Here is a 16,405-nt window from a genome sequence, read left to right as displayed (position 1 = left end):
AAGGCGCTGCTTCTGTAAGAATAATTGAGGTATGGCCTTTTCCTTGTTTTTTGTCCAATCAAATGACGATTAAACAAGCGGTGTCGTTATATGGAACAACTTGATTGTCTCCCGAGTGGCGCAGCTGTCTGGCACTACAGACACCCTGGTTCGAATCCAGGTTGTATCACAACCGGCCGTGATTGGGAGTCCCATAGGGCAGCGCACCATTGACCCAGCGTCGTCCAGGTTTGGTCGGTGTAGGCCGTCATTGTAAATAAGAATGTGTTCTTAACTGACTTGCCTAGTTAAATAAAGGTTACATCAAAATAAAAATTGGACATGTACAATGAGGGGATTCGATTAATCAGGCGGTCGGGTCGGCGTGTTTTGCACAGGGTGAAAGTTGATTGCATTCGTTTTAGTAATAAACTGTTCGGTGAGTGTATGTTTTATGGAAAATATATGTATGTTTCTGGACGATGCACCATGGTGCCTTGTTGACGACAGGACCACGCGACGTAGATTACGGCGTTCATGCCTTACCGCCATTGCCCGGTTACGTCACGGGCCATGGGCCGGTGTCCCGCGGCTCAGAATGATCGAATCCGCCCATTGAACGATGGGAGACGGTCATTCTTAATTATTCATATTTTGAAGAGCAATAAGGATGAGATGTATGCTCTGAACGTATTTATTTTCCCGAATTAATTTCAATTTACACGTTTTTGAACCAATGGCCATTGAGAAATTCCACTCGTTTTGATTACACGCCCAATAGTAATTTAAGGAATTCTGTCAACTGTGCATGCCAGGTAGCGGTGTTCGGAACAGATGGCCGTAGTGGCTGCGAGCGGTACGCAGAACTGTCCGGTGGGGAGGAGGGGGTAACGGATGATCCTGAGTCCGAAAGTTAGGGGGGTGGGGTCGAAGATGAACTTCGGGAAGACTTGACCAGATTGACTTCGATAAATGATTTGAACCGCTCCGGCTTTGATTTCTTTATCAAGACGGCAGCTACGTGAACACCAAGCCTCGGGATAGAGTTGGCGTCTGATCCTGGGATTGGTAATCAAAAAAGGGACTGGCGTGAGATATCTAATTTACTTCGGAATCGACGGTTGGAAACTAGTTGCATATGCGTGGAGTAGTTATATTGTTTAAAGGGACAAGCTAATCGCTCATACAGACAGTGTTCCGTTGCTGCTATAGCTAGCTTGCTGGCTAGCTGACTTTGCTTGTAAAGGAATGGCCAATGGATGAATGGGCAGCCACTTGTATTGCTCAGGTTTAAATAGCTTCTTGATGACCTCGGTGTTACAAATGATTTATGTCTTTAAGTAGCGAGCAACCTTGTTTTTGCTCAATGTAGCTAATATAGTATACACGAAGAAACATCGCTTTTTATTTTTGTTGCACAGCCAGCAATCTTGATTAATGCATGGTGCGGAAGGAGAACAGGCAAGCACACCCCCATGGACAGAAGTGCAATTTATTGATATTTATTGTCAGCAATTTGGTTTATAATTTAATATTTAAAGTTTTTAATGTTTTTTGTAGCTGAATGATAAGCGTATGTATTTGTTGGTAGCTGAAACTAGCTAGCTGGCATACTTGATTTGAAGGAATTTTGCACTACTCTTGATTCTAAAATAGTATTGAAGTTATTCCTCGTGCGGAATGGGGAATACGATAGCATGCTGCGTGTCCCCGGAGAGAAGCCCAAAGTTACCAAGGCAACTGGCGGACCGCCAGGAAGACTACCAAATAAGCGCGAACGTGAGGGAAGACACCGGCCCGTACCTGCAGCACATTAGCGACAGAGAGGAGCCTGACGGTAGGTGTCAAGCACGCGCAGTTGGGATTAGCTGCTGTAGTTGCTGCAGTAGAGATACTAAAGGTACAATATTCTGATTAGTTTTACACACATTTAGTCTTTTGCGCACACCATTTCTCATACACCTCCCTCAGGTCTGTAGCCAATTGAATTACATGCACATAAAGTTAGGTGTGGTGAGGCTGCCTGGGAAGGAGGAGTGTTTGATCCAGGCAAATAACAGCGCAGTACAACAGTGGTGTGTGGAACAAAATCTCGTAACACACAACTTGTCGGTCCTTGTCAAGGATGGGCTATTGCAGCAGACGACCACACCGGGTTCCACTTCAATCAGAGGAAAAACAAGAAGTGGTTCCAGTGGGCACATGATCACCAAAACTGGACAATTGAAGAGTGGAAAAACATTGCCTGGTCTGACGAATCCCAGTTTCTGTTGCATCATGCTGATGGCAGTCATGATTTGGCGTAAGCAGCATTATCGGAGTGGAACCCGGTGTGGTCATCTGCTGCAACATGGCCCTATCCTGCCTGGTCTCAACAGTACAGGCTGTTGATGTAATTGTGTGGGGAATGTTTTCCTGGCACACGTTAGGTCCCTTGATACCAATTTAGCAACATTTCCATGCCCCAAATAATTCAGGCTGTTCTGGAGGCAAGGGGGGGTCTGACCCGGTACTAAATGGGTGTACCTAAAATGTGGGTGTACCTAAAACGCTAGTGAGTGTATGCCATTTACCAGATGCTTTTATCCAAAATGACGTAGTCATGCATTTATACATTTTACATATGGTTGGTTCTGGGAATCAAACCCACTACCCTGGCATTACAAGTGCTATGCTCTACCAACTGCACTACAAAGGACTACATTTCGTGCACTACCAGAGCCCTATGGGCCCTTGTCAAAAGTACTGCACTATGGCATAGGGTGCCATTTGCATGGTGAGGCTGGCTGGTTGGTGTAATATGGCACAGACCCCCAAGAATCTATTCCCCAAATCTGCCAGATATCCCTGGCATCCTGATGTTATACCACAGGACAGCTGACACACACACACATACACACATCATATACAAGTGGAAAATCTGTTTTAAACCAATACTATGTACACTATGCTCTGATAAGCAGTGTTATGTAGCTACAGTATAACTATTTTAATCCTCAGTGAGTATAAGACCCCTTGTGTCTATGGATGACTCCCATGTGATTTCATTGCATGCCTTCCAGCTTGGGATATCCTCCCCATGAAAGAATTGCAGCAATGTTACAAGGATGTTTTGTTTTAGCAGTCCTTGCCATAAACGGATGAATGAATCATTGATATAGCCTCTGATCTCTGCAACACCCTACTGTAACAGAGGCATTCCCTTGAGAGAGCACTTTTCCCCAGCCCCCTTGGTTTATTTTTGACTTCAGAGAGAGTGAGGGTCTGCCTGTCTACTAGCACTAAGCCTAGTGTGTTGGACCCAGCTGTTGTAAGGCTAACCCTGGGTCAGGGTTAGATGGTCAGTCTCTCTTTGTGTCCTTATGTAGTAGTGCTGAGTTGGTTGTTTTGTTACTGAAATGTTGGTTATTTTTCATTTTTAAACTGACTTTGGTTAAATTATTTGAATTCCATGTTCTTTTTTGTTGTTGGGTGAGCTCAATGTGTGCTGCAGTTTCTCTAGAGATAAATCGGATCAAGCTCAAACGGTGTGATGTAGAAGGGAGTTGTAGTTTCCAACATAGTTTCTACATAGTTTACCGCAGACAACTTGATAATAAACTACAATGACCATAGTCCATTGACTGCTAAACTTGTCCAGTCTGTTTCTTTTACGCCTGCTACATAGGAGACAGAAGAATCCACGATCAAGAGAGCAGTTTTTTCATGAGGCATCTTTACCTGAAAATACATTATCTAAGTGATTAATAATTGGTATTCAACCGTTACAAAAGTATTCTTATTTACTTTGAACTACTACAATAGTGGTTTTGTTAGACAGCATAGGAAACAGCTCTATAGAGATGATTTGGAATGAAATACAAGTTATCAAATAAAACATGTTAAATACACAACCTGAAATATTTTTATTAAATACTGTGAATAACTGATTGTTAATAAGTGTCATGGGTATGGCAGTCACTACCGTCATGTGACTTTTATTCATTGTTTTATTGTGGTTTTACAGCATTCAACCGACATAATGCATAGTGCATTTCATGTTTAAAAACAATTATCGAAACGGAAAATCTTTATTTTTTAATAACCAAACCGACCTCAAAAAGCACTAATTGCTCAGCACTATTATGAAGACAGTCCTCCTGCTTTTCATCACAGGTCTAGGACCAGCTGTAGGTGGATGATAACGAGTAGGAGACTGAACTGAGGGTAGATCACCTGATAAGGGCCACTCATGCCAAAGTGTTGTCTTGTGAGAGCCAGGAAATGAGAAGTTTTAGAGCGTAATCACCATGTGCAGAGACTTCAGACAGCCACTCTTCGGCCTAGCGCCAGTGACGCATTTTAGCACAATAGACTACATCACCATCACAACCATCGCAGCGTTAGCAAAGTGGATACTAGATATGTTTTTATTTAGCATGTAAGAACAAACAGGCAAGTCAGACTAGGCTTCGCTGTCACGCAGCCTCTGAGTGCCCGTGACATAGAGGAAAAACAGAGCGGTGAGTGACGGTTGTGCTTTCGCATTTACATCACTGAATCGCAACACTAAAATTCAAACATGGCATGGGGCCCCCATTGATTTTGAGTCACTCGGATAGTATAAGAACACAGCATGAGCCATGGCAAAATGGGACGAATACGAGTGAAGGGGGCTGAATGAAGTAATCTGTGTATCCAGTTTGTATGACCACTGGTTATGACTCGGAAGACCTATACCTGCTGTAGTAGGTCCAGGGGCAGGGCAGATTCTCATAGGCCTACTACTGCAGTAGTGGGTATGTATAGGCTAGTGGGTAACATGCTAACCATGGCTTGCCCTCCTTACTGTTGAGAGATACTGTATGCCCGCCTGGCTCCAACTCCACATCCCATTCCTGGCATCACATGGCAGTGGCATACCTCTTAAACTGGAGCAGTGGAGCCGGGACAGAAATACCATGACGGGCACAGACAGTGCTCAGCGGGCATGGGATTCCCCGGCAGGAAGACTCCAGTCCATGTAGGGGTCAGGGCGTGAATGGTAGATGCTGGTGGAGGGAGGAGATGTGTGGCTGGGTAGGGGAGCTGAGGCTCTATCTTATCTAGGATGCAGTAATCACATGATGGTGTCTGATGTACTCTAATCTGAGTTGTATTTTATTTAACCTTTTAACTAGGTAAGTCAGGTAAGAACAAATTCTTATTCACAATGACGGCCTACCCCGGCCAAACCCTAACCCGGACGACGCTGGGCCAATAGGGCGGCGCACAATGAGATTCCTGATCACTGCCGGTTGTGATACAGCCTGGAATCGAACCACGGTCTGTAGTGATGCCTCTAGCATTGAGATGCAGTGCCTTAGGCCGCTGCGCCACTCGGGAGCCCAGGGGCTCACAATCCCAGACAGCGTGCCATTTATCTGATCGGTAGTGGCAGAAGTGTGTATGTTGCACCGTGTTGCAAAAGTCTACCTCGGCAGTTCTCAACATTTTCTGTTCCGGGGACCACCAAATCACAAATATTTTAGTGGTCAAATTTAAGAGTCAATTTTATCAGTGACTGTAACAGATTTAAAGGCCTATTGTAATATCAAATAGCTTTTTACCAAAAAACTACCTCCAGTACCCCACGGATCAACAGTGGTTGGACCACAGGTTGAAAACCACTGGTTTTACCTGTTGGTCCAAGTTGTCCATGACGCTTCTCTATGCTCTGCAAAGCGCACACGCTGTTCGGTAGCATGTCTGCAGATGGGCAGGCATGACTGGCACCCCTCCTCTCTGCTCCACCTTCTGTTTCTCAGCATGCTGGCCAGTATGGGTGGAGCTTAAGGAGAGAGGACCCAGTGTTCTCCACAGAGACCCCAGACAAAGGCCTCATTGTTGCCCCTTCCCTGCCAGTCCCATACCACCATCCCCGGCCACAGCCTGAGTGGACGGGGGGGTATGCTGGCTCTGCCAAGCCGCCTGATCTGATATCCCCCTGGCCCTGCCTGCCACGTTCCACACCAGGGGCTCACAATCCCAGACAGAGAGGCAGCTGTTAATACATTACGGTTGGTTCAGGTTGTCTAATTGCTAAGCCTAACCATTGAACCTGTGTGTAATGGACCGATTATGTGGTGTGGTTTCAAATGAGGTCATCAAATCGATCTTCATCGTTTAGTATGCGATGATGCTGCTGTCAACATACCGGCCTCGGGTCAACATACCGGCCTCGGGTCAACATACCGGCCTCTGGCCAACATACCGGCCTCTGGTCAACATACCGGCCTCTGGTCAACATACCGGCCTCTGGCCAACATACCGGCCTCTGGCCAACATACCGGCCTCTGGTCAACATACCGGCCTCTGGTCAACATACCGGCCTCTGGTCAACATACCGGCCTCTGGTCAACATACCGGCCTCGGGTCAACATACCGGCCTCGGGTCAACATACCGGCCTCGGGTCAACATACCGGCCTCGGGTCAACATACCGGCCTCTGGTCAACATACCGGCCTCGGGTCAACATACCGGCCTCTGGTCAACATACCGGCCTCGGGTCAACATACCGGCCTCGGGTCAACATACCGGCCTCTGGTCAACATACCGGCCTCCGGTGAACTAAGAGTTTACACAGGCTGTTCTCTGTATCACTAACCATGGAACAAGTCAGTCTCTTCAATAACAGTCTGTATCATTATCCCCCTTTTATCTACTGTTTTCTATTGGTCCATGGTGACTTTGTGTGTTCCAGACCTGGCCCAGGAGTCCCACCCATCGAACCATGCCCGAGTCAGCACCATCTTCCTCAGCAAGTCCCAGACAGACTGTGCGTGTAAGTAATCTACTCTGCTCGCATCACATCATCACACGAGACATGATCATGATGCCGTGAGAGTCCATACGGCACACGTCTCAAACTCTCGTTTTATGCACTTTAGCTACTTGGTACGGTGGTAACTCGCCCTCTCCACCACCAATGTCTCTGCTCTAGCACGCTATGTAAAGAGATGATACTTAGGCTACTGTAAGTGACTCTTCTATGCTCTCTCATAAGCACAATGTGACTGTTCCTCATCCTTTCCCTTTCAATGTGACTGTTTTGCCTGAGTCTGACATGGCCTATTTTCTTTTTCCTTCCAGTGCAAGACAAGAGGAAAAGCAATCACATAAACCATGTTAGTCATGTAAGTATTTCATGGTTAGGTTGGGTTTTTGTCAACCAACAATAATTAAGGTTTTGTGTGTGTGGGGGGTGGCTACTGTGTGTATTCATCACATGCTCTAGAGTTAGCTGTATGATGTCATTGTCACCTGGGGTCATCGGATGCACTGTGGCTCTGGCAGATGAGACACCAAAACATTGTGTCCCTACTCTGGAGGACAACACCAAACTAATACATATGCAAATTTAACTATCTGACATCATACCTGATGATTGGTCAGCTTTTATAGGGTCTGAGCAGAGGGTTGGCTGACATTATGGCTCCCCTCTTAATCTTTGTTTACTCTGACCTCTATTTAATATCTCCACTGTGGAAACTAACTAATTGCCTAGACTTTTTGACCTGGTCAAATACCCTACTGTGTGTGTGTTCATGTAGCCTATGTGCTTGTGGTGAACAGAACAGACTAGCCCTGTAGTAAGTGGCTGGGGTGTCCGGTCAGCTAAAAGACAAACACAATTAAACAGGAGACCTGGTATGAATGTTTTAAGTGTGTCCACTGTCCTGCCTCAACTACACATCTGTATTATAGTGACTGCCCTGACCCAAGATTACATAGCCTAGTTCACCCACATTTCAAACCTAACCTTTTACCTTGGAAGTAGTTTGTCAGGAGTGACTGCAACCAATTGGTGACGTCATTATTTGGCTATAGCCACCACAGGCTAGCGTTAGCATCAATTACCTCAAAGGGATAGGGTTCAATATACACTGCTCAAAAAAATAAAGGGAACACTTAAACAACACAATGTAACTCCAAGTCAATCACACTTCTGTGAAATCAAACTGTCCACTTAGGAAGCAACACTGATTGACAATAAATTTCACATGCTGTTGTGCAAATGGAATAGACAAAAGGTGGAAATTATAGGCAATTAGCAAGACACCCCCAATAAAGGAGTGGTTCTGCAGGTGGTGACCACAGACCACTTCTCAGTTCCTATGCTTCCTGGCTGATGTTTTGGTCACTTTTGAATGCTGGCGGTGCTTTCACTCTAGTGGTAGCATGAGACGGAGTCTACAACCCACACAAGTGGCTCAGGTAGTGCAGCTCATCCAGGATGGCACATCAATGCGAGCTGTGGCAAGAAGGTTTGCTGTGTCTGTCAGCGTAGTGTCCAGAGCATGAAGGCGCTACCAGGAGACAGGCCAGTACATCAGGAGACGTGGAGGAGGCCGTAGGAGGGCAACAACCCAGCAGCAGGACCGCTACCTCCGCCTTTGTGCAAGGAGGAGCACTGCCAGAGCCCTGCAAAATGACCTCCAGCAGGCCACAAATGTGCATGTGTCTGCTCAAACGGTCAGAAACAGACTCCATGAGGGTGGTATGAGGGCCCGACATCCACAGGTGGGGGTTGTGCTTACAGCCCAACACCGTGCAGGACGTTTGGCATTTGCCAGAGAACACCAAGATTGGCAAATTCGTCACTGGCGCCCTGTGCTCTTCACAGATGAAAGCAGGTTCACACTGAGCACATGTGACAGACGTGACAGAGTCTGGAGACGCCGTGGAGAACGTTCTGCTGCCTGCAACATCCTCCAGCATGACCGGTTTGGCGGTGGGTCAGTCATGGTGTGGGGTGGCATTTCTTTGTGGGGCCGCACAGCCCTCCATGTGCTCGCCAGAGGTAGCCTGACTGCCATTAGGTACCGAGATGAGATCCTCAGAACCCTTGTGAGACCATATGCTGACATGCACATTTGTGGCCTGCTGGAGGTCATTTTGCAGGGCTCTGGCAGTGCTCCTCCTTGCACAAAGGCGGAGGTAGCGGTCCTGCTGCTGGGTTGTTGCCCTCCTACGGCCTCCTCCACGTCTCCTGATGTACTGGCCTGTCTCCTGGTAGCGCCTCCATGCTCTGGACACTACGCTGACAGACACAGTAAACCTTCTTGCCACAGCTCGCATTGATGTGCCATCCTGGATGAGCTGCACTACCTGAGCCACTTGTGTGGGTTGTAGACTCCGTCTCATGCTACCACTAGAGTGAAAGCACCGCCAGCATTCAAAAGTGACCAAAACATCAGCCAGGAAGCATAGGAACTGAGAAGTGGTCTGTGGTCACCACCTGCAGAACCACTCCTTTATTGGGGGTGTCTTGCTAATTGCCTATAATTTCCACCTTTTGTCTATTCCATTTGCACAACAGCATGTGAAATTTATTGTCAATCAGTGTTGCTTCCTAAGTGGACAGTTTGATTTCACAGAAGTGTGATTGACTTGGAGTTACATTGTGTTGTTTAAGTGTTCCCTTTATTTTTTTGAGCAGTGTAGCATTGTCTGACTTCCAAGACAACTTCCACTGAATGTCACACATTTCCTTTTGCAGACCTCTCCTCTCTCTAAGAAGTACAGTTCCTGTTCCACCATCTTTATAGATGACAGCACGGTCAGCCAGCCCAACTTGAAAAGCACAATAAAATGGTGGGTTCCTGCTACCTTCATATGCACATACAAGACATGTACCTTTTCTAGTTGAACACAGGTCCTAATGAATTATCTTTCTCCTCTTCCAGTGTTACACTAGCGATATACTACCACATTAAAAACAGGTGAGTGGCAGTGTCTTGACTTGTTCATTTTGAGTATACATAGGTAGTAGGTATTATGGATCTGTTGGTGGTCTCTGGGCCTGGCAAAATGTCTGTGTATTGGGGTTTGTGAAAGAGTGGTGTTCTCTCTGTCTCAGGGACTCTGACAGGTCACTGGACATTTTTGATGAGAAGATGCACCCCTTATCGGTGAGTGGGCAGTTCCAGTTTTGCCATAATCCACTCTGGGTTTGCAGAATCTTATGTATTCCAAAGAATAGCTTCTAATATAGGTTTACATCCAAACAGGGATCTGCAGTGGATCTACTGTTGTCTGTACTGGTGTGTCTGCCCTTGTCTACATCAATATCTGGCATCAGCCAGTCTGCCCACACCCTTCTAGACCTTACACTGTAACTTTATGCCATAGCCCAGCCCAGTGCACCTCTAGTTCCAACTTCAGCATAAAACACACCACTGCAGGAGGATTGAATAATATTTAGTTTAGCTAGTAGAAAACTCAACATAAACCCATTAGGTTTGATAGTTCACCTAAATTTAGAAATTACTTAAATATTTTATTTACAGTTGAAGTCGGAAGTTTACATACACAGAGGTTGTAGTCATTAAAACTTGTTTTTCAACCACTCCACAAATTTCTTGTTAACAAACTATAGTTTTGGCAAGTTGGTTAGGACATCTCATTTGTGCATGACACAAGTAATTTTCCCAACAAATGTTTACAGACAGATTATTTCACTTATAATTCACTGTATCACAATTCCAGTGGGTCAGAAGTTTACATACACAAAGTTGACTGTGCCTTTAAAAAGCTTGGAAAATTCCCGAAAATGATGTCATGGCTTTAGAAGCTTCTGATAGGCTAATTGACATCATTTGAGTCAATTGGAGGTGTACCTGTGGATGTATTTCAAGGCCTACCTTCAAACTCAGTGCCTCTTTGCCTGACATCATGGAAAAATCAAAAGAAATCAGCCAAGACCTCAGAAAAAAAACATGTACAAACAATAGTATGCAAGTATAAACACCATGGGACCACGCAGCCATCATACCGCTCAGGAAGGAGACGCGTTCTGTCTCCTAGAGATGAACGTACTTTGGTGCGAAAAGTGCAAATCAATCCCAGAACAACAGCAAAGGACCTTGTGAAGATTCTGGAGGAAACGGGTACCACAGTATCCACAGTAAAACGAGTCCTATATCGACATAACCTGAAAGGCCACTCAGCAAGCAAGAAGCCACTGCTCCAAAACCGCCATTAAAAACCCAGACTACGGTTTGCAACTGCACATGGGGACAAAGTACACCATCCCAACTGTGAAGCATGGGGGTGGCAGCATCATGTTGTGGGGTGCTTTGCTGCAGGAGGGACTGGTCCACTAAACAAAATAGATGGCTTCATGAGGGAGGAAAATGATGTGGCTATATTGAAGCTACATCTCAAGAAATCAGTCAGGAAGTTAAAGCTTGGTTGCAAATGGGTCTTCCAAATGGACAAGGACCCCAAGAATACTTCCAAAGTTGTGGCAAAATGGCTTAAGGACAACAAAGTCAAGGTATTGGAGTGGCCATCACAAGCCCTGACCTCAATCCTATAGAACATTTGTGGGCAGAACTGAAAAAGTGTGTGTGATCAAGGAGGCCTACAAACCTGACTCAGTTACACCAGCTCTGTGAGGAGGGATGGGCCAAAATTCACCCAACTTATTGTAGGAAGCTTGTGGAAGGCTACCTGAAACGTTAAACAATTTATAGGCAATGATACAATCAATTAGTATTTGGTATGTAATCTTCTGACTCACTGGGAATGTGATGAAATAAATCATTCTCTCTACTAATATTCTGACATTTCACATTCTTAAAATAAAGTGGTGATCCTAACTGACCTAAGACAGGGAATTTTTACTAGGATTAATTGTCAGAAATTGTGAAACTGAGTTTAAATGTATTTGGCTAAGGTGTATGTAAACTTCCGACTTCAACTGTATCTTGTTGAGAGTAGTCTATACGCCATTTAAGACTGAATGTGTTGAATCTGGGCTGGTGTATCATGTGAGGTTGGTGGCACCTTATTTGGGGAGGACGGGCTCGTGGTAATGAGTGGAATGGTATCAAATGCATTAAACACATGGTTTGATACCATTCCATTCGCTCCTTTTCTAGACATTATTATGAGCCGTCCTCCCCTCAGCAGCCTCCACTGGTGTATATTGTATCTGTGTCTAACACGGTCTTCTCCCTGAAGAGAGAGCAGGTTCCTGGTGACTACTCTCGTACGGACCCCGAGCACAAACTCATCTACCGCTTTGTCAGAACTCTGTTCAGCGCTGCACAGCTCACTGCAGAGTGTGCCATCGTCACCTTGGTGAGTCCAGTCAGCAACAACACAATCAAAACACATTATACACCCACGTATCAGCAGCGAATACATGATTAATCAACACATATATGAAAGGATACAATAGATCAGTGGAGTTTGCTGAGGGGAGGATGGCTCATATTAGTGGCTGGAACGGCGCGTGTGTTTGCTGTATTTGATACCATTCCGCTCCAGCCATTAACACAAGCCCATCCCCAAATAAGGTTCCACCAACCTCCTGTGCTGTAGATGTATTCCGCTAGTTATTGTTGTCCAAGAAAGCGAAGGTAACCTTCCTAAATGATTACCACCACGTAGCACTCACGTCGGTACTCATGAAGTGCTTTGAAAGGCTGGTCATGGCTCACATCAACAGCATCCTCCCGGATACCCTAGACCCACTCCAATTCGCATACCGCCCCAACAGATCCACAGATGACGCAATCTCAATCGCACTTCACACTGCCCTTTCCCACCTGGACAAAAGGAACACCTATGTGAGAATGCTGTTTGTTAACTATATCTCAGCGTTCAACACCATAGTGCTCATGAAGCTCATCACTAAGCTAAGGACCCTGGGACTAAACACCTCCCTCGGCAACTGGATCCTGGACTTTCTGACTGGTTGCCCCCAGGTAGTAAGGGTAGGCAACAACACATCTGCTACGCTGATCCTCAACACTGGGGCCCCTCAGGGGTGTGTACTTAGTCCACTCCTGTACTCCCTGTTCACTCACGACTGCATGGCCAAACACGACTCCAACACCGTTATTAAGTTTGCTGACGACACAACAGTGGTCATCGACAACGATGAGACCGCCTATTGGGAGGAGGTCAGAGAACTGGCAGTGTGGTGCCAGGACAACAACCTCTCCCTCAATGTGAGCAAGACAAAGGAGCTGATTGTGGACTACAGGAAAAGGTGGGCCAAGCATGCCCCCATTAACATCAACGGGGCTGTAGTGGAACGGGTTGAGAGTTTCAAGTTCCTTGGTGTCCACATCACCAACGATCTATCATGATCCAAACACACCAAGACAGTTGTGAAGAGGGCACGACCAAATCTTTTCCCCCTCAGGAGACTGAAAAGATTTGGCATGGGTCCCCAGATCCTCAAAGGTTCTACAGCTGCACCATCGAGAGCATCCTGACCGGTTGCATTACAGCCTGGTATGGCAATTACTCAGCATCTGACCATAAGACGCTAGAGGGTAGTGCGTATGGCCCAGTACATCAATGGGGCCAAGCTTCCTGCCATCCAGGACCTAATATAATAGGCGGTGTCAGAGGAAAGCCCATAAAATTGTCAGACCAGTCACCCAAGTCATAGACTGTTTTCTTTGCTACCGCACAGCAAGCGGTACCGGAGCGCCAAGTCTAGGACCAAAAGGCTCCTTAACAGCTTCTACCCCCAAGCCATAAGACTGCTGAACAATTAATCAAATGGTCACCGGACTATTACATTGACCCCCCCCCCCCATTTGTTTTGTACACTGCTGCTACTTGCTGTTTATTATCTATGCATAGTCACTTCACCCCTACCTGCATGTACAAATTACCTCTAACCTGTACCCCCACACATTGACTTGTTATTGTTACTTTTTATTTTTTACTTTAGTCTACTTGGTAAATATTTTATTAACTCTTCTTGAACTGCACTGTTGGTTAAAGACTTGTAAGCATTTCACGGTAAGATCTACACTTCTTGTATTCGGTGCATGTGACAAAGTTTGATTTGATTTTGTATTAACCTGCATCTGCACTAATGTACCACCAGAGGGCAGCAAAGTATTAGAAACCATTGATAAAGCACAGCAAGTCAAGTGAACAGAGCCTCATCTCAATGAACAGAGTAGACCTGCATTTGTTTATTACAGTGTGATTGGTTCAAATAAATCAATAACATGCTGTTACCCACTGATTGCGCTTACTTATTTTCTTTGTTGTGCCAATCACATTTCTGAAGTGAAATAGCCACCGCAGGTTTATCTACCTCACCAGGTGTACCTGGAGCGTCTGCTGACCTACGCTGAGATAGACATCTGTCCATGTAACTGGAAGCGCATTGTACTGGGGGCCATCCTGCTGGCCTCCAAGGTGTGGGATGACCAGGCTGTCTGGAACGTAGATTACTGCCAGATCCTCAAAGACATCACCGTGGAGGACATGTACGTCTGCCACAGTTGTCACTTTTATATAGAGTCATTACACACAATATACCCTTTTTTCACTATTGTGCCAACCTGAACCGTACTGTGCTGGTTCAGATGTCATCTTTTCACATTGAAGGAAGAGGCTCATTGGCAGTCATTCTTTTGAGTCATGTCCAGGTGGAGGACAGACGTAGACCGCCTTCCTGGTCTGATGATCAGTCATTGGGCAGTGGTCTGTAGACTGGTACAGTAGTCTTGTCTCTAGCTCTGATCAGGGCTGTGTGATGTGGGCCCCTGTGTTAGGATCAAACTGAGAGGAGACTACAGAGGGAGAGAGGCACGGAGGCTGAGTGAGGTTGTGTTCAGAAGGCAATCTCAAAGCAATCAGTAGGCTGCTCCTCACTACACTACTGGCCATCATTCTAGTAGGTTTTGGAGTGTGTTGTATGTCTCATTTGTTTAACAGTACACGTGTGTACATGTTTTTCTGTGTGTGTGCTGTCCCTCTCTTCTCGCGGTCTAGTTTCATCTCCTCCATTGAAGTGCTCTTTGTGAGCTGGGCCGAGGACTGGCGGGGGTAGGAAAGGGGAGGGAGGGTCTGGAGTGGCTCTCACCGCTACTACATAATGGCCCCAGCCCTCGCCCGCTCCATTAGTTTCCCTGGGAGACCACACACACACACACACACACACACACACACACACACACACACACACACACACACACACCAACCTTCAGCCACCCTGGCCCTCTCATGTCTCCTTTCCCACAAAGCATCCTGGATGCTGTCTCCATGGTGACCGGCATGCCGCTCTTATTCATTGTCGTGAAGATGAGGATGATGAGGGGGATCTGTACAGGGAGAGACATGATATACCTGAAGCAAGCCGCTCTGTCAGAAAGCCAGTATGGTCTTCACTGCAGGACAGTTAGAATGAATAGCCCTCATGTACCGTTCTCCTTGCTGCTCCAGGGAAAGACAAGTGGAGTTTGCTATGGATTAGATTGATGCCCTGAGGGCTTGCCTGTGGATGAAGCTACCCCTATCACTGATCTAAAGTCCATTTGGCATTTCTCCCCCACTGATTGTCAGGGTTATTATTTAATTTGGGGAGGTTGATCCTATAGCTGTGCCTAAGAGCAACTTTTACTAGGAATGTGTATATTAACCATGTTTCCCTCGCTCTCCCCTTTCAGGAACGAGATGGAACGCCAATTCCTGGAGCTGCTGCAGTTCAACATCAACGTCCCGGCTAGTGTTTATGCCAAGTACTACTTCGACCTGCGCTCTCTGGCTGACGACAACAACCTCCGCTTCCCACTGGAGACACTCGGCAACGAGAGGGCACAGAAACTGGAGGTACGGCAATGAGGGGTAGTTAAAGGGTGGTGGGTGGGAGAGGGCTATGATGGAGCTTACAGGTATCAGTAGAAGTTTGAGAATGCGTCACAGAAAAGATGGTAGCAGAGAGGGACACAAGAGTTGTAGAAAGGGAATTTAACCAGTCCATTAGGTTTGAAGCCACAGTGACTAGTCACTCATCCCTGTGTGTGTGTGTGTGTGTGTGTGTGTGTGTGTGTGTGTGTGTGTGTGTGTGTGTGTGTGTGTGTGTGTTCAGGCCATCTCCAGACTGTGTGAGGACAAGTATAAGGACCGGAGCCGAGCAGCCATGAGGAGGTCCTTTAGCGCTGACAACCTGGTGGGCATCCGCTGCTCCAATGCTGTACTCTCATAGGCCAGCCATACTACAGTGCTGTTCTCTCATTGGACAAATGTCACTCGAATGCTGTTCTCTTATTGGACAGCCATACACCAATGTTGTGCTCACTGGACAGCGACACAATATCTGACCTCTACGGCCTAACCAACAAACACTCCAGGATACCTAACCATGACTCGCCACAAACCCCATACCAACTCGTACCTCTCAGGGATTTGTCGTTGGCAGCCCCTCATGCCCCCTCCCCTGACTGGCTGGTCCCAGACCCCTGTGCAAAATAACTTATTCACTACAGAGAGAAAAGAAAAGACTCCTTTCCTGTTTATTTAAAAAAAAAAAAATTGCTTACTATGTAGGCTGCTAGCTGTGACATTTTTCTGTTTTTAAATGGAAAAATAATTTGCAGATGGAGTATTTTAAATAAACACTAATCATGAAACATCCGTGTGG

General features: G+C 46.2%; 1 protein-coding gene across 5 annotated transcripts; it reads left to right on the top strand.

The window, feature by feature from the left end:
* The first annotated feature begins 584 nt into the window (after positions 1 to 584).
* LOC139546731 (cyclin-Y-like protein 1) lies at positions 585 to 16,394 on the top strand. 5 transcript variants are annotated; one of them, XM_071355455.1, is made up of 11 exons: positions 592 to 1,068; positions 1,636 to 1,816; positions 6,701 to 6,781; positions 7,090 to 7,133; positions 9,500 to 9,594; positions 9,687 to 9,722; positions 9,860 to 9,911; positions 11,968 to 12,087; positions 14,083 to 14,249; positions 15,432 to 15,594; positions 15,854 to 16,394. In XM_071355455.1, the coding sequence occupies exons 2-11, from the start codon at positions 1,660 to 1,662 to the stop codon at positions 15,968 to 15,970; spliced, it is 1,032 nt and encodes a 343-aa protein (XP_071211556.1). In that variant the 5' UTR covers positions 592 to 1,068; positions 1,636 to 1,659; the 3' UTR covers positions 15,971 to 16,394. The 5 variants fall into 5 exon arrangements, with proteins under 5 accessions (XP_071211558.1, XP_071211557.1, XP_071211556.1 ...); XM_071355453.1 differs by having other exon boundaries at positions 592 to 1,440; XM_071355457.1 differs by lacking the exon at positions 15,854 to 16,394 and adding an exon at positions 14,538 to 14,659 and having other exon boundaries at positions 585 to 1,816; positions 15,432 to 15,570.
* Positions 16,395 to 16,405: the final 11 nt, after the last annotated feature.

This window comes from Salvelinus alpinus, chromosome 20 (genome assembly GCF_045679555.1).
Source record: "Salvelinus alpinus chromosome 20, SLU_Salpinus.1, whole genome shotgun sequence".
In the NCBI taxonomy this organism is placed as follows: domain Eukaryota; kingdom Metazoa; phylum Chordata; class Actinopteri; order Salmoniformes; family Salmonidae; genus Salvelinus; species Salvelinus alpinus.
This window is presented reverse-complemented; position numbering and strand designations above follow the sequence as displayed.